The 18579-nt window shown below is 40.1% G+C and overlaps 1 protein-coding gene across 2 annotated transcripts; it reads left to right on the plus strand.

Moving 5' to 3' along the window:
- The first annotated feature begins 1521 nt into the window (after positions 1-1521).
- Positions 1522-17738, plus strand: ankrd28b (ankyrin repeat domain 28b). Of its 2 annotated transcripts, none has more exons than XM_061050776.1 (28): positions 1522-1722; positions 6136-6219; positions 6724-6802; positions 7320-7396; positions 7486-7686; positions 9103-9190; positions 9384-9526; positions 9722-9934; positions 10102-10180; positions 10293-10407; positions 10550-10632; positions 10799-10862; positions 10954-11022; positions 11122-11262; positions 11900-12011; positions 12113-12139; positions 12305-12379; positions 12473-12674; positions 12830-12917; positions 13020-13137; positions 13460-13679; positions 13970-14057; positions 14149-14232; positions 14370-14515; positions 14635-14717; positions 14886-14968; positions 15101-15192; positions 16156-17738. In XM_061050776.1, exons 1-28 carry the CDS (start codon positions 1696-1698, stop codon positions 16437-16439), a joined length of 3165 nt encoding a protein of 1054 aa, XP_060906759.1. In that variant the 5' UTR covers positions 1522-1695; the 3' UTR covers positions 16440-17738. The 2 variants fall into 2 exon arrangements, with proteins under 2 accessions (XP_060906759.1, XP_060906760.1); XM_061050777.1 differs by having other exon boundaries at positions 7320-7390.
- Positions 17739-18579: the final 841 nt, after the last annotated feature.

Below are 18579 nucleotides of genomic sequence, written 5' to 3' on the forward strand. Positions count from 1 at the left end.
TAAGAAAGTGTCCAATAGTTATTAATCTATTCGTCAGCATGCATTGCGTTTAAAACCTGCAGCACTTTTAATATGGCATGAGTTGTTCATGTCTAGGCCTATTACTTTTCTCTCAACAGGTTGTGCAAAAGAAAAAATCCGATTATTTTGTGTGAAAGAAATGCAAAGAGTATGTAAATGCATCATGAATCTTTGACTTTTAACATAATGGAGGAAAAGAGGAAGAACTCTGTTTATTACAGTTTAGGCATTTAAAACTGTTTCTAAATAATAGTTAGCACTTAAAGCGAACACCAGGGTAGAGGGGAAGGTGATGGATATACGTGTACTGTTTAGCCTACTGTGTATCTAGGCCTACATCGACTGACAGCATGGGCTACTGAAGACTATAACCTGTTGTTTCTACTGTTTAATGCGTTTAAAGATAGACCACAGGTACCAGGATATAGTTTGTTACTGATGTAGAAATATGTATATTTATATTAAATAAAGGGTATGTGGTGTGTCAATCTTCCCTATGTAATCTTCCTATTTAAGACTAGTAATGCTTAGTTAAATCCTGGTTGTATATATTCCCATTCTTAGTTTTGATATTTTTAGTGCTTGTTTACTTTGTATTTAATATTTTATTGTGTTTAAATTTGCTAATATTGTGTTTTTTGCTCATATTGTGTGTTGGATAACCTGCTGCTGTAACACCACAATTTCCCAGTTTGGGCTCAATAAAGTAATTCTATTCATAGTTTGCTTCAATTACTTGTTGCATGACTTTTGTGTCTGCATGCCATGGATCCGTACATAACCGACATGTTGATCGTGTGTCTAGAGGGCCCTTTCCAGAGAAAATGATCTTAGTGGATATGCATCACCCCTTGGGTAGAATCGAATTGTTCTGCAGTCAATGATAGCAAGCTTGAAGGTTTTTGTACAACTTCAAGATGAGTCAGAATAAGCAGCTGTTAGGCAACTGAAAATCCGACCAATCTTAATCAGCGCAAAAACTAAATCACTGGTTTGGGTCGCTGACTTTGATATATCTATCTCTATTAAATCGTGAGAGTAGACCATAAACTAGGGGTGGGAAACTGGCGACCCCCATCAACCTTAAATGTGGCCCTCAGGTACATTTTTTACACATCAATTAATTGGAAACATGAAGAAAACATGATGAAATCTGCCATGAAATCATGAAAACCATAAATATGTCAATAATAATATCTGATCACTGGTATATGTTGAGTTAATTTGAGACATAATCGACTGTAATCGTTTAATTTGGCCCTCTGGCAGTGAGAATTAAATGAATGTGGCCCTTGCTGTGACCAAAGTTGCCCATCCCTGCCATAAACTGTAAATATTAAGGTGTAGACAGCAATGAAATATTCAACAGAGTGCGCCTCTAGCCAATTGGAGTTAATTATAACCAATCGCTAACGCTGTTACTTCGACGTCAAGCGCGGGTGACCAATAGAATTGCAGCTTTGTGGGAGGCGAAGTATGGTGGCGCCAATGTTATGGAGTTTCCGCTACTCCTCTGCGTCCATGCCATCAGGTTAGGAAGCTAGAAGCTAAGCTAGCGTCACGCCAGGCCTCCAGCAGACCAGCGGGAGAGCTACCAAGATCAAACACTGCTATTCGGAAGGAGAGAAATATCCCTTTATGAATCTGCATGAGAACAATTAAAAGCCCAGAAATATGGTGGTTCTCAAAATTCGAGACCAGGTAAGTGATCATTCAGTAAAAAGAAAAATAGACTTAAGTGTAAGCAGTGTTGGCTGGGCACCGTTAGCTAACATTAGCTGCCCCGATTTCAACATCCGCAGGCAGATTGTAGCTCGAGTTTCTCCTGCTATTCTCAGAAAACGGAAGCGTTTCACAGGAGGCTACGTTTATATTTAAACTGTACAAACACATAGGTAAAGGTGAGGCACTGTGCTGCTGATTGAATCGCATATACAGCCATGTTTCTGGTTAAAGAAATTCGCATTCTACTTTGATGAAGACGCATGTCCCAGTGGTGTTTGAGTTGTACCCAGCTAATGATGCTGTGTTTATCCCCAGCAATTAGCCAGAGCCTCAATGAAATGCCACTAGCAACTGAGCTGGGAAGTGACTTGTTAGCATGTTGTGGCTAAACAAAACAAAACCGATACCACTAAACAATTGGCCACTCTCTAAGGCGTGTGATAATATGAAATGATTGCTGTAACACAAACGGTGTTGATGGTGTCGTTACTGTGACAACGGGAGACATATATGTGACATCTCCAGGTTTTTATGAACACTGGATAACATGTAAACACATCATCACGAAGCTGTCATGCACAGATTCATCAAACTAAAGGTTTAATGTGGTATTAAAACTACAATGTGTATATTCGTCATAGGCTATGTGTGTTGATCAGGATACTGATTGTCTAAATGTGACATATAAAAGGCTTATTGAGGAGTTTTGTCGTCGATCTTCAGCCTGTAGTGTTTCAAGCAATGCTACAAACAATACTGTTAATAATTAGACCTTTAGCTTTTTAGGAAGTATTAGTGTATGACAAATTGTAAGTGCAGTATAATAGTATAATATAAAAAGTATACATGCAGGCAAACTGCTTTAGATATAAATGTATTAAGTGGGTGGCAAAGGGATAGTATTAGACATGTCTTCTAACTTTAGTAGACACTTGCCACCTACTTGATATTACGAAAATAGCATTCTGTTATCATTTAAGGGATGTGTTTTGGGCATGGCTGCTATTCTTGTACCCTGTGTGTGTGTGTGTGTGTGTGTGTGTGTGTGTGTGTGTGTGTGTGTGTGTGTGTGTGTGTGTGTGTGTGTGTGTGTGTGTGTGTGTGTGTGTGTGTGTGTGTGTGTGTGTGTGTGTGTGTGTGTGTGTGTGTGTGTGTGTGTGTGTGTGTGTGTGTGTGTGTGTGTGTGTGTGTGTGTGTGTGTGTGTGTGTGTGTGTGTGTGTGTGTGTGTGTGGTCGTGTACCTGAGCTCATGTGAGCTGGTTCAGTTGCCAAAGAGCTGTCTCCATGGTGATGGTATTAACTAGGCTGGCTTGTATGAGGAGAGGAGGTGCACACAGTCGTGCAGCCAGAGAAGCATTTAAAATCTCCTACCCTAGGCATGCAGGACTGGGGAATTGAAAACAACAAAATGCTGATTTGTTCTTCCATTTCATTTTGACGGGCTTAAAGAAATAAAACAGTGTACGAAGCACAAGTGACTGCCTGTAACTCTGAATTCATACGAGTAACACAAACCACTATTTCACCCTGCAGATATTCACGGGCATTATAATCACTGAATGAGAGGATTGTCTTGTGTTTTAAACAAGCCACTGTAAGCTACTTGGTCCCTAATTGTAGTATTTGTTTTGCCTATTATAATCTCCCATCCGTCTACTTAAACACATCATGTGGCTCACATTTTGTACAGGCTGTAGCTTTTTTTCCTCTTGTTTGTTTCAATGGTCTTCAAAGGCAATACTCTTTACCATATAGCATTTTGATTATTGTACAACCTGTTCACAATAGATGTCCACTTTTGTTAAGGAAGAAATAGCAATTAGAGTCTTTCTCTTGTTGCGTCGCGCTATCGCAATGTTTATTGCATACAGTCCAAGTTAATTCTGTGAGCTTAAGGTGAAAGTGCGAGGCTCCATGCTCAACTTCCATAGGTTTCAGAGTTTTGTGTTGTGATACTGGATAGCAATGTGGTTTACAGCCAAAGGAACATAGTGGAAAGATTACAGGAAGACCAGATACAGACATAGCTTATTCTATAAGATATGGTTTGTATATGGCTAAAACTATGCCACAAGTAAATATTTTGTATACCTTGCTACATGGCTGAACATTAGGTTATTCACTTTTTGAGCAGTCTGGCAGGTTAAATAGGGGATGGAGGCTTAATAAACAAATAGACTGCAACATCACTCTGACTTTAGGCGGGAAGAAATCCAACACATGGAAATTATTTTACAATAATATATGGACAGTAAAGTAAAAACACACATTAAGGCCTGTATAGTATTTCTCTCTCTACTCTTACCAACCAAACAAACACTTCAGCAGCTTGTTGTTAAACCTGCTGAGTCTAAGTCTCATCTTCATTGTACCTTTTGTTTTGGATGCATGGGTGCCCATTGCTCATTCGGATGTTATGATTGTTCAAACATAATGCCATTGCTTAACAACAGCTCGCCTGACACACACAACACCCAGTGCTGCTGAATTTCACAGCTTTTACTTGTGGATCAAACGAACTTTGAACTGTGGGGTTTTGCAGATGTTAGCCCACATTAATGTTGTTGTTTTTTTTTTGCTGTAAATTTGACAAAAGTCAGGAAAGAGTTAAGTTTTTTTTTTGTTGGAGCCTGGAATGTTCCATCTGGGCCTTTCATGGGTAACCAGTTACAGCTTCTGGATGGGATCCCCCTGCCCTCACTGTTCTCCCCATCCATGCCAGCGTCCTCCCACAGGCAGTGGAAAACTGCCTGATCAAAGACTGTGTCGGTGTAACGCTGGATCAGATCAGGCAGTGCGGCAGCATTTAACTGACATGGGGGTTCATTCATTTGTACTCTTAACCACACAATATTGACTGCTGATGGAGCCATTGATTTTTTAACACTGTTTCCAAAACACTTTGATAAAGTCATATTGATGTAACTCTGGGTAATGCTTAAAAGCGTCCCTACCGACATTTTACAGTGTGATGTAGATTAAGTGAAACAAACCGATGAACGTCTATATAAGCTGTCTACTTGGTGGTCTCTGTTGAACCAAGTGTTGATTTGTCTCCTTCGTCGAGTGTTTTATGTTTGTTCTTATGATGGTCAAAAGTAGAAATTATTGCTGAAGGGTTTCATTGAGGTTGTCTTTGACACCTTGACACTTTTCCTTTAGATGTTGGTAAAGATTCTCTCTGCTGTTGTGGAACATTATGTCCTCAGATCCAATTCACTATTCAGAAGCATGGAAAGTGTTGTAAAGCCTTTTCTTACAGGTAGAGAATGCAAATAGCTGCAACTGTGTCACAGTGAATAACATCTTCTACTGGCACATATGTAAATATTCTGTGTTAAATCATTGGTGCGGTTTCTGTTACATATCTCTAAAACACTGTAACTCGTGTCTTTGGTTTCGTACAAGGCAAACACATGAACAAAGATGCATAGTGGAAACAAAAAATATATTATTTCCTTGTATAGTACAGCCCAGTCTCATAGAGTACTGTCTCTAAGAACCCGCCCCCCAACAAGGGTGGGGCCAGTCAGTGACTGACTGTAGGAATTGTATAATCCGAAAGAGCTAGACTTGACAAAGAACTTCAAGAAATGTCTTTCTTTCCTCAGATTATATTTGATAACCTATTTCCACTTTAATCAATTTTGCTGTCCTGCTGGATATGGTGACCAGATCAGCTGTGTGGATATTTCCCAAATTCCCTCTCCCCCCTTTTTTTTCATCTCTGTCTTCTTTGAAGATGCAGACAGGAAGAGGGTCATACGAAAGTTCAAAACATTTCTGGAGAAAGTGAAGATGGACAGCTCATTGGAGCACCATGTTGGACTATTGTTATTCTCTCTTCCATCAGATGGATATGATTACACTCACTGACAGACTGTAAACACAGAGCAGAATTAGAAGGTGGCTGCTCAGCACTTATCCGTATCAGTCCGGACAGCCTGCCTCCGTCATCCTTCTGATTCCTGGAGTCATCATATTGTTAAATGTCCACGTTAATGTCTGAGCCAGCCGGCTGTTTGACATTTATTTTTTATAACTGACATATCTATATGTGTCTGTCCATGTTTTTCATGTTTTGGACTTTAATCATTTTTTTTGTGAAATCGTTTTTTTGCACGGTTAACATGATTGTGTAATCTCTAAGCAAATGAGTCGCGTGTGTATTGTGGTGCTAGAGGCTGAGGATCACGAAGTCTCACCAAGACTCAAGGTCTCCAAGGTCTGAAGAGCTAATATGTTTGGCATTTAATTTCTGACTAACAAGGTTTCTTCGCTTTATTGGCCTTGTATAAAACGTTAAGTGTATTTCTGAGAGTCTGATATAGTGTTGCATGTCTGCAAAAAGCCTTCAAATTCAGCTCATTTTGTCTCTTTCTTTTGCAGCCAGCATTGCTGAAAGCTATTTTCAATGTGGACCCAGACGAAGTACGCTCACTCATATTCAAAAAAGAGGACGTGAACGCACAGGTAAATCCCAACAGAATCTCCTCATCTGACTCCTCTTATAACTGCTATATTTTAAAGACTTCCCAGCCGTGCGGAATTTAAAACTTGTAATGTTTATCTCTCCTTGAAAGGCCTCTTGTAACTCTTTCAGTAACTAGTTTCTAAGAACGGGAAGCACAACTTTTAACAGTTCCCACTGCATGATCTGGATCTGCTTATTTTATTGCATTCCTTACCATTACTGCTTTAGGGGGTGTTTCTTTCAAAAAAAAGTTTTTTTTTTTGTGTGTGTGAGATTTTTTTACTTTCTTGCCTTTCACTGGAAAATTTTCAAGATAACTGAATTTGTATGTAACCCATTTCTCCTTCCCAGCACTACTATTAGAAACAATTGTTAACAAGCAAACGTGTTTTGAATCCCAAAGGTCCTTATGAACCTCTATAAGAAAAGAATGTCAACAGGATCAGTACGTAATTGTTTTTTTTATTTAGTCCTAGCATTGTCTTTTTGTTCCTTTGTTGAAGGACAATGAAAAGCGAACCCCATTACATGCTGCTGCCTATCTGGGAGATGCAGAAGTTATAGAGCTGCTGATTCTTTCAGGTAAGTTTTTCACAACATGGTTTATGGACAGAAGCTGTTTTAAGTAAAACATAAACAAATGTTGAGAGATTGTTCATATATGAAAAACATGGACAAAGGCATTAGGGTGGATTTGTTTTTCATGCATTCACATTCAGTCAAATGTTTTTAAAAAATCCTCACTTGTATTCTCCATAGTTACCACAGAGGTTACAACATGTTTCAATTGATGATAATGGTGAATGATAGCAGATGTTAACCTGTTTTGAAAGCACAATGACATTTTTCAAATTTGACACTCAGAATGTTGTTATGCTACGTGGCCAGATAGTTCATCTGCATTCAATATGGGGAAATACCTTTAGTTGCACCCTTTACAGTGCGCTCTTTGCTTATGCTTAAGCAGATGGAAATATTACAAAACATTTCCTGATGGCTGTCAAAAAGGCTTTAGTCATGTTGGTGAAATGTTACACAAGGTGTCATGTAGCTGTATGACCTTACACTGTATGATAACTTGTGTCTCCTGACTTGTTAGGTGCCAGAGTAAATGCCAAAGATAACAAGTGGCTCACTCCTCTGCACCGCGCTGTGGCCTCCTGCAGTGAGGTATGTGTAAGTCCCTCCATACACTCTTGGTTAGCACACTCTGGTTTTGCACTGTTGTGTTGGACTAAAAACCACATTTGATGACTTTCTTTTAGGATGCTGTCCAGGTGTTGCTGAAACACTCTGCAGACGTAAATGCTCGAGACAAGAACTGGCAGACTCCGCTTCACATCGCCGCTGCAAATAAGGCGGTCCGCTGCGCTGAAGCCCTCGTCCCACTGCTCAGCAATGTGAATGTGTCAGATAGAGCTGGCCGGACCGCGCTGCACCACGCAGCCTTCAGCGGTCATCTAGAGGTAATGTTAAGCCTTACATTTTTTCTATGATTCAGCTGCACTCGATTAAGTGCTGATATAGATGTTGCTTAATGGATAGAATTGGCCGTAACTGTGAAAAAAGGAACTGAGTTAAAGAAGCTGTACCAGATATCTGGCTGTACAGTCAGTCCTTTTGTTGTGCATTAAAAATAAAACACTGGAGTGCTGCTCATATTGGCAGAGAAAGAGTTCGTTTTCACTTTATAGAGCATGTAACACATGCATAACATTTTTACTAGCATACATTCACTTCAGGCTCACGTCCAGTGTGTTTCTCTGGCTGTATATGCTCAGGATCTTTTCCTCTCACTGAAAGGAAGTGTTAATGCTTGTCTAATGTGTCAACACAATGTGCATTGTAACATGTAACTCTGAAATAGAGAACAACACAACAATGGCTTTTTTTTTTTTTGCACGTTTGAGAAGTATGAGGTGAAACAATCAACATCCCCACACAGCTCTGCTGGCTACCTACTGTAAACAGCTGTGCAGGGCCATAACCTCGTCTATTATTACACCATCAAATCATGTATTATTACACAGGAGGCGTTATATTCATATCCTGTTGTCTATTCTTACATTCCATTTAGACGAGTAACTGAGCTGAATTTCTGTTCTGACCGTGTTTAGGGAAGTTTTATAGCATGATAATGATCAGCTTGTTGATCTGGATAATGATCAGCACAACGCCCTAAAGTAAGAGGAGCTATAACTACAACTCAACGTACAGACTAACTGTTGTCTAATTAACCTTTCATAGCTTGTTTTTAAAATACCATATTCAAAGACAGCTTATTTATTTCCACTCTGATTCTGACAAACACTGTCACACTTCATGCCAGGTGCACAGACACTGCTTGTCTAAGTATGTTTGCATGTAAATTAATCATTGAAATGACATGCGCACATGCAAATCAGTTATCTTAAAGATGAAAATGTTTTGTATAATTAAGTGCACAAGTGCTGTTCAAACAGCCTTTTAGCAAAGCAGCAATATTCCAGAAAACACACAACAAATCCTGAGGTGACTAGATGCAGTTAAAGCCTGAGTTTATCTGATAAACAGTCTGCGCAGAGGCAGTATATGGGTAAAATTTAGTTTTCCTAAGTTTGGTTGAAAGGTTTTTCAAGACAACCCACGTATGCTAAGATGATTTAGAAAAGAATGTCTCACCTTGTGGAGGCTCATTTAATCCTAGAGAATGAAAGAAAACAGAATGATCTGTTTGCCTGTTAGTGATTTAAAGTAGAAGCATTGTGCTAGCCTTTGTATCAAGTAGTTAAACAAACGTATCAAACGATGTTAAAGAAGTTGCCATGCTGATCATAAGGCAGCAGAATTAGTAAAATTACATAGTTCCTGATTGCTCCCTTTCCCGCTGTTGCTGCTTACAGATGGTGAGGCTCTTGCTCTCCAGAGGAGCTAACATCAATGCCTTTGACAAGAGGGACCGCCGTGCAATCCACTGGGCCGCCTACATGGGTAATAGATCAACCACACTGTTCTTTTTCTATCTAGCGTTAGGATTGTATTTTCTCCTGTGGTCCCATAAGGGCTTTTTTTAAAGTCATCAAAATAAAATTAAATAAAGTTAAAAGAATACTCATGCTCTGATTTTCAAAATGAAACAGTCGATGCTTTGTTGACATACCTGTTTTTTTATTTCCTTGTCCAGGGCATATAGAAGTAGTGAAGCTGCTGGCATCTCATGGAGCAGAGGTGGCCTGCAAAGATAAAAAATCCTACACCCCCCTACATGCAGCAGCTTCCAGTGGGATGATCAGTGTTGTCAAATACCTCCTGGATTTGGGGGTAGATGTAAGTTCCACCCACACACTTGTTGTCACCAAACTATAGACTCTTCTAGATAAAGAGAGAAGAGAAATCTAATAACATGTACACTGTCTTTATTATGTATAATGACTTTAATATTGTTTGTAAAAAAAGAGTGACAGTATTACACTCGTTATTTAATTGGCTACATGGTTGCTCTTTGTTTATCTTGCTGTCTAGATAAACGAGCCCAATGCTTATGGAAACACACCCCTACACGTGGCCTGCTACAACGGGCAGGATGTGGTTGTGAACGAGTTCATTGAATGTGGCGCCAACGTCAACCAGGTGAACGAGAAGGGCTTTGCACCTCTGCATTTTACTGCCGCCTCACGCCATGGGGCCCTGTGTCTGGAGCTGCTGTTGTGTAACGGGGCGGATGTCAACATCAAGGTGAGTGACTTATTGCTTCTGTTTATATCTATGCATCTATTTCTGTACAGCTATCTGTGCCTTTTTTTTTTCTTCTTCCCAAGAGTTGGTTGATTTTCAGCTTTTATACTTCTCACGGTCTTTTATGACCTTTGCTGTGTAACCACTATGTCCTCGTTTCACTCCAGAGTAAAGATGGTAAGACTCCCCTCCACATGACTGCAATCCACGGGCGGTTTTCGAGGTCTCAAGCAATTATTGAGAATGGTGAGCTAAAAAAATCTGCCTTGTCACGCTGGACTGTAAAACCAAAACTGCTGGTCAGTGTAACACCAGCTAAGTGCTTACTTAGTTTGCTTTTTTTTCCCCCCTCCTGAAGGTGCTGAGATAGACTGTGAAGATAAAAACGGAAATACACCACTGCACATCGCGGCTCGATATGGACATGAGCTGCTCATCAACACCCTCATCACTAACAGAGCTGACACGGCCAAGTGAGTCAGCCTGACCATCCTTTCTCAACAACTGTTCCAACTTTAGTCTTTACCTATACAAATAATTATGTTATGTCCTGGTTTAGCTCCATAATGTTTGGGTTATGATGGAAGAATCAACATGAGTTTGTGTCTTTTTCAGACGAGGGGTTCATGGTATGTTTCCACTACATTTGGCTGCTCTCAGTGGATTCTCTGACTGCTGCCGAAAACTCTTGTCCTCTGGTGAGCCACTCTTTATTCATGTTGCTTGGTAACTTAAACTAGCACTAACTCAACTAACCATAGTAGAAAATGCCACTAATCTTACCTTTTTGAATATTGCTTTTTAATAAGTTAAAATCCTTGACTGGCTGCAGATGTAATTTCATAATCCTTTACTCTGATGCAGGATTTGATATTGATACTCCGGATGACTTTGGAAGGACTTGTTTACATGCTGCAGCTGCTGGAGGGTGAGTAAAGACAACTGAAGAGTTTTGTTGTTTAAGAATACCTTTATATTTACTACTTCATCCTCTTACATGAATCTTCCTAACCCCTCAGAAATCTGGAATGTCTCAATCTTCTCCTCAACACGGGAGCAGACTTCAATAGAAAGGACAGCTTTGGCAGGTTTGCAGCTTTTCTGTGTAGATTTGGATCAAGAGATTGTGCTCTCCTAGTTTCCTGGTGAAGTTTGAACAAGGAACTGAGCTGTGTTTGCTTTTCCAGGACCCCTCTGCACTATGCAGCTGCCAACTGTAACTACCAGTGCCTGTTTGCTCTGGTTGGCTCAGGGGCCAGTGTCAACGACCTAGATGAGAGGGGCTGCACTCCTCTCCACTACGCCGCTGCCTCTGACACCGATGGAAAGTAAGTCATGATTTACAAAAAAAAAAGTTTCTTTTAGAGCCTGTGTCAACAGACAGCACTTTTTGTGCTGGCAGCGCCCTCAACCTACGGTTCAGAGCACTTCTTACCAGCGCTCATTGTTGCTAGGTAACGCTAGTTAACGTCTGCTTCCCAGCTCCTTGTACTTAATACTTTAATTCAAGCAAATATCACCAAGAAAACATGAAAACAATGTAAAGGAGTGCTGTCTTGGTATTGGAATTGGACCCTCCAAGAGACAAATCGCCATTGTTGTTGACAAACCTGAAATCAGAAGTTCTGCCCCTTCTTGATTTTGATTGGTTGGTGTGGCGGTTCTGAAAGTTAAACTACTTTCACCCGAGAGCGCTGTGAGTGCAGCGACAAAAAACCCCACTGATGTCGAGGGCGTCTTAGTGCTCAGATGAGCGCTGTAAAAGCTGAACTACATTGTTTTATTATTGAAAACGGGCGCTGCCAGTTCAAGAGATGCTGTCTTTGGACACAGGCCCTTAAGGAGGTGGTTGCTGTGTTGGAGGCAGGATATGTTTGAGTTGCATTATAGGTTATTCTGAGTAACAATTTAAGCATTAAAGATGATGTTGTTTCCTTGACTACAACCTCTTTGTTGTGTCTGCAGGTGCCTGGAATATTTACTGCGTAATGATGCAAATCCAGGGATCCGGGACAATCAGGGCTACAATGCTGTGCACTACGCCTCTGCGTACGGACATCGCCTCTGTCTGGAGCTGGTGAGAACCTCATCCTAGAGATCACATCTCATTCCATGCATTTGCTCTTTGTTTCTGTATAAGAACAGTCTTCTGTGCACCCCTCCCTCTCTTCCTTACAGATCGCAAGTGAAACACCTCTAGATGTGGTGAGCCAATTTGTACGTTTATTCCTTGTCTTTCTTTATTTGAAAAGAGAAGGCAACTGTAAAACAAAAATTGGGTTACAAGCATCCACCCAACCTGTACAGCTTTACGGCTAAACAATTAATTATGTCTAAATAACTTTAAAACCAGTATATTTGTTCTTTCAGTTAATGGAAACCTCAGGGACAGACATCCTGAATGACTCTGATGTCAGAGCCCCTGTCAGCCCCCTGCACCTTGCTGTAAGTAATGATTAGTGTCCTTGTCCTATCATGTTTATTATCCTCTATGTCTGTTTTTTATGACGACATATTCATGGTTAATTATTAATTCAGGCATACCATGGTCACCACCATGCTATGGAGGTTCTGGTGCAGTCCCTGCTGGATCTGGATGTTAGAAACAACCAGGGCCGCACACCTCTAGACCTGGCTGCCTTCAAGGGCCATGTAGAATGTGTAGATGTCCTAATCAACCAGGGAGCCTCAATCCTGGTCAAAGACTTCACTCTGAAGCGAACCCCCATCCATGCTGCAGGTATGGACAATTCTGCTTTCATATGACCTGTTGAACTGTGGGTGTCTTATTTTAATTACTGTAATGCACTTTGTAAATCTTTCTAAAAGTGCATTAAAAATAGTTGTGTTGTCATTTATATACCTGCTAATAGTTGTTTTATTCTTTCCTTGCAGCTACTAATGGTCATTCAGAATGTTTGCGTTTGCTTATTGGAAATGCTGATCTTCAAAGTGCAGTCGACATTCAAGATGGGAATGGACAGTCAGTAAAATTTGTGTATTTTTTTTTTTTTACCATTTCCTCTTAAGATTCGAGGCTGTTGTTTTACTGTTGTGCTTTGTATGTTTTTTTTTTGTTTTTCAGAACCCCTCTGATGCTGTCAGTCCTGAGTGGACACACAGACTGTGTGTATTCTCTGTTAAATAAGGGAGCGAATGTAGAAGCCAAAGATAAGTGGGGCAGGACAGCCCTACATAGAGGAGTAAGATGATCTTAAATCCCTTCTTATGTGATGTATATGTACTGTGGGATAGTCCTCATACCTATACTCTGATCTTGATTGTTTGACTGTTTGATTGTTTGTGTTTTTTTAGCCTTCACATTTAAACGTTTTATTGAGGTTGTTTTGTTTGAGATGTTGCTAAGCATATTCTAAGTAAAGAATATAAGACAACTACACCTGATACTTTATGTGGTCCTGTCTGTTTTTCTTTGAGCCAACACATTGATCAGGTCTCACTAACTCATTTGAAATGCATGATCACTCGGCAGGGTCAACACTAACCTCTGTTTTCTGGCTGCAGGCGGTGACTGGCCATGAAGAATGTGTGGAGGCCTTGCTACAGCACAGCGCCAATTTCCTGGTGCGAGACTGTAAAGGGGGCACGCCTATCCACCTGGCATCAGCATGTGGACACATTGGGGTACTGGGAGGCCTGCTGCATGCTGCCCAATCTGTGGAAACACTCCCTGTCTTAACAGACAACCAAGGCTACACCCCATTACACTGGGCCTGCTACAATGGTACAGAGATGAGAGAGTGAAGAACTCCTAAATAGCAATACAATAAGTAATGAAATGAACATCTGATTTCAGTAATGTATGCTCTTAAGCACAGGCAAAATTCAAATATCACTTCAGCAAGTATAGATTTAAGAAAAGCATGGATAACATTTTGTTAGTTTCATGCTTGATCTTTATGTAATTTTGTCCTGCAACTTTTCAATGCACCTATAGGATGCATTTCAAAACATTTTATTCATAATCAATATTTTAGAGAACCCTAATTGTAGCTTACTCTCTCTTCTCTGCAGGTCACGATACGTGTGTGGAGGTTTTGCTGGAACAAGAGGTTTTTCACAAGGCCGAAGGCAATGCTTTCACCCCCCTCCACTGTGCTGTGTAAGATATAAGCTATCTCCTGTTTGTATCGATGTATGTGAGGACATGAGCTTTAACAGAAGAATGAATCATGCCCTCGTCTCTTCTTTAGGATCCATGACAACGAAGGTGCTGCTGAGATGCTGATAGACACTCTGGGCCCCGCCATTGTCAATGCCAAAGACAGTAAAAACAGGTAAACACACCCGGCAAAGACAAGTGCACCAGCAGTTGCAGCTTCAGTCAGGCAAATGAATAATCAGAATGAAAATGTTACTTTTTGTAATAGGACCATATTTGATTCAAATGCGATTTTCTGATGTAATTCTACAGGACCCCGCTACATGCAGCAGCTTTCACTGACCATGTAGAGTGTCTCCAGCTGCTGCTGAGCCACAACTCTCAGGTCAACAGCGTGGATACTGCGGGGAAGACCCCACTCATGATGGCTGCTGAAAACGGCCAAACAAATGCTGTTGGTAAGAATGTTCTCCTATTTACAGACTGGGATGTTTCACTACGGGATCTAACAATCCGTGTTGTTTTATACTCTCTTCCATGCTTTTTCCGCTTTTCACTTTCTCACTCTTACTTTTAGAACTGCTAGTGAGCAGTGCGAAAGCAGATCTCACTCTGCAGGATGCTGTGAAGAACACTGCACTTCATCTCGCCTGCAGTAAGGTTTGTACTACCACATGGTGGCACTGTTCTTTCATTTAGCAGCAGCAAAGACACAACATGATCCTACAACTTGTTGAAATACTTTGAACACTTCTATTAAAGGCGCAAAGAACATAAGCTATCATATATATTTTTTTATATTCCTCATACTGAACATGTTTTCTACAGGGACATGAAACCAGTGCCTTGTTGATATTGGAGAAGATTGCAGACAGAAACCTCATAAACGCCACTAATGCCGCCTTACAGACGTATGTATCACTTATTTTAATTTGATGACTTGTCTTGTGATTTATGTGTGTTGGGGGATTACTGTGGGGATTCAAATTATTATTTTAGGGATACAGAATGTCAGTCAACTGTGTATTTGTCCTTATCTTAAGGCCTCTACATGTGGCTGCAAGAAACGGTTTAACTGTGGTGGTGCAAGAGCTGCTTGCAAAGGGAGCCAGTGTACTTGCAGTCGATGAAAATGGTAAGTTTCGGATGTTTATTTTCTGCTACTGTGTACTATCATCTTTTCTAAATTTGGGGCTCTTACAGTGCAGTGTCACCTAAACATGCCTTCTCATGGACACATCATGATCACAAATAATGGGTTAAATTATGTGAAATTGCCCTTTCAAATTTCTATCGCGCTGCTTTTAGTTTAAAATAATCTGGCACATTTTGCTGCTTTTTAACTAACTAACTAATTTTGAAATGTTTTCCTTATGGTATGGATAATGTTCATTTGGGATATGGCCACTAACATACTGTAGAAAACAAACCCGGCTGGTGGTGCCACTTTTTAGCTGCTTTTCTCCCTCAGTAGGTCATAATCATATAATTAAAGAAAACTGTGGTATACTGTTTAACAAATAAACCTTGTGGAGTACTGGTTTGATTAAAAAAGACTCCTCAGGTAAAGATAGCAAGTGATGAAGCAGAGGCGGTTAGAGCGACTCGAGATGAATCAGTGGCAGGCTGTGGGGTCTGTACCTCAACCACCCTAGCAGTAGCTAGCAGGCTTGCAATCTCCCGATGGCAATTGTGGACTTCGCTGAACTCAATAGGAATTGTCATGAAGGAAGACAGTTTAAACCTTTTTCCTTCTGGGAGACTCCCAAAAAACAGACTGTGTCTTATACTGTATATCAGTGCAAGTTGTATTCAGGATGTAATGGTAGTTTGTCTTTGGACTTTTGAATGCTTGGGAAATGTTGTCAGTCATTGAGAAGTGTTCTTACTATTAACATTTAATGGACCAAATGGTTGATCATTAAAACAAGAAATGCATTAGCAGAATCATTTCTTATGTTAGTAGTAGTAGCCCTAATGAGCAGCGATATTGCTTTTTTCTGTAAGCTATTTTACAAGTGCTGATTTATTAAATAGAAACTAAACAACTCTTTATCTCTTTTATGAGTATGTAACTGTGGCTCTGTGATTGTTTCAGGTTACACACCCGCCTTGGCCTGTGCCCCAAACAAAGATGTTGCAGACTGCCTCGCCCTCATTTTGGCCACCATGATGCCTGTATCACCTTGCACACCGGCACCTACCATCCCCTTCAGTGCCATTAACCACTTCACCACCAGCCCCTCCAAGAGCGTCACCTTCGACAGCCTGCCCGTGCTGCGCGACGAGCACAGCTCCTACTGCAGCTTTAACAACATAGGCCACAACGACGGCTTCTACAAGGACGAGGAGCTCAATGACTCTGATTCGGAGACATACTGAGAGACAAAAGGGAGCGACAGAAGCATAAACACACACACTGTGTCTTAAATGTTACCCACCGCCAACTTTGGAGGGTAATGGATGAGGAAAGCCCCCACAGGAGCCTTAAGAGACCCCCCGCCATCAGAGAGCAAGAGAGGGAGGAGGTGCAGCAGGCTGGCCCACACTCATCCCAACCTCATCCAGCACCAGGTGTCTTTCAGCCAATACTGGAACTCAGTAACTGCTGCTTTACCAACACTGACTCCATGAGAGCTTGAAATTATACTTGTTGGGCAGACAGCGACTTTTGTGCAGCAATAACATGCTGGAGAGGGGTGGTAGCACTTCACAGAGAGCTAAACTGACAGGGACCAAAAGATGTGGATGCATTTTAACCCAGTTTTAAAGGTGTAAATGAGATTTGTTTTGGGGGGTTTATCAATAAGCAGAGGGGGCAAAAGCTGGTTTTCATTATTGAAATTTCTTGAGTCAGGCAAGGTTGAAATCGCACATACATCTGTCAGAATGAACTTTAAGTCTGTACAGTGCAAAAAAATCATTTATTTTTTGAGATCAAAATTTTATTAAACCCATGTTCATGTCTTAAACTTCTTCCCTAAAAAAAACAGATTTATTGGCCTGGGTGATTTAAAAAAACATTTGATATTTGCACCAGGTACATTTTTAAGTTGATCAACCTTAACTTTGTAAATTAATCTGTCCATTTCGGTTTAGTCCTTCAAAAATAAATTATTTGTGTACTTTTGGTTCCTATTTATGTGTTCATTTTGTGCCTTCATTAGTTACTGAGAAATGGGTTTGTAGAGGCAGCTCTGAAAGTGACGCACACTAGGTAAGTAATGAATGATTTCTAAGAAGCACTGATCCAGTACTGAGGTATAGGCTCAGCTTTGTGAGGAGAAACACTGTAAACCAATGACATGACAGCGTTTGATTTTCTTCTGTTTGAATGATATTTTTTGCTCTAACATTAGCCGATGTTTGTTGACAGGTTTTGCTTGCTTTAACTTAAAAAGAAAAGAAACCACTTGATCCTACCTGGACTCAAATATTCCCATTATCTGTCTGTTTGATATTCATTTTAACTGGAAATATGTAAAAACAAAAAAATACATTTGCTAGCTTCATTAGAACGGAAAAGATTTTTTGTTTCTTTTCGTTGTTTTTTCTTGAGGGATGAAACTAGCATGTATATAGAAATTATGACTGTGAATTCAAAGCTCCAATGAGTTCTTTCAGTACTGAGATTGCTGTATATTTTATGAGTAATAAAGAAATGAGTTATTTAATATTGAACATGAGTCTTTTTATGGATATTTGTCTTTAGTTTTGTGAAATACAAGACATGTTTAAAGCAGGAAAGACATTTGCTAAACATGTCAAAGTAGGAAAGCACAAAAGTGGTTTAATTGTATGAAGTTGCCTCAGATTCAGGGTTCTTATCCCTGCAAACTGACTACTTTTGTGACTAGAGCAGTGCTTAAAAATGTGCTAACACCTTTCTAATCAAACAAGTCAAATTAAAGCCCATGAAACACAGATATAACAATGTACAGCTCAATCCTTTCTACTAATATGAGTCGACTATCATGATATGTATATTTCTTTTAGCGGCTCTCAAATGGTTTTTATTTGAAATCTCTTTTCTGATTCTACTTTGAATCGATCTCTTACACGTGTCTTGTAGTCTTGTACATTCTTTGTTGTAGGTGTAGCCCTGGCCCAATCACTACTGTAAAATTATCACAACGATGTCAGAAGCAGAAATGGGAGAGTGAGATTTATGAAGCCAAAAGTGTGAGGTGTCCTTTCATGTTCAGTTTGCATATGTTGCTACTACACTGTCCACTAGTTATTACATTGTATTGTGATGCACTTATCAGTCCTCTTCCACAATAATAATAATAATAATAATAATAACTTTATTTATATAGCACCTTTTAAAAACACAGGTTTACAAAGTGCTTTGACAAACAGCAAAAACAAGAACAAAGCAAACTAAACCAAACACACAAGAACATTAACAACAGTAAGAACATAACAGATGCAAAATACTAAAAATAATTAAATACAATTCAACAGAAAAGAACCCAAAGTGCACGATACCCAACAGACATATATAACCCGACCATCACAA

Source organism: Labrus mixtus, chromosome 11 (assembly GCF_963584025.1).
Source record: "Labrus mixtus chromosome 11, fLabMix1.1, whole genome shotgun sequence".
In the NCBI taxonomy this organism is placed as follows: Eukaryota; Metazoa; Chordata; class Actinopteri; order Labriformes; family Labridae; genus Labrus; species Labrus mixtus.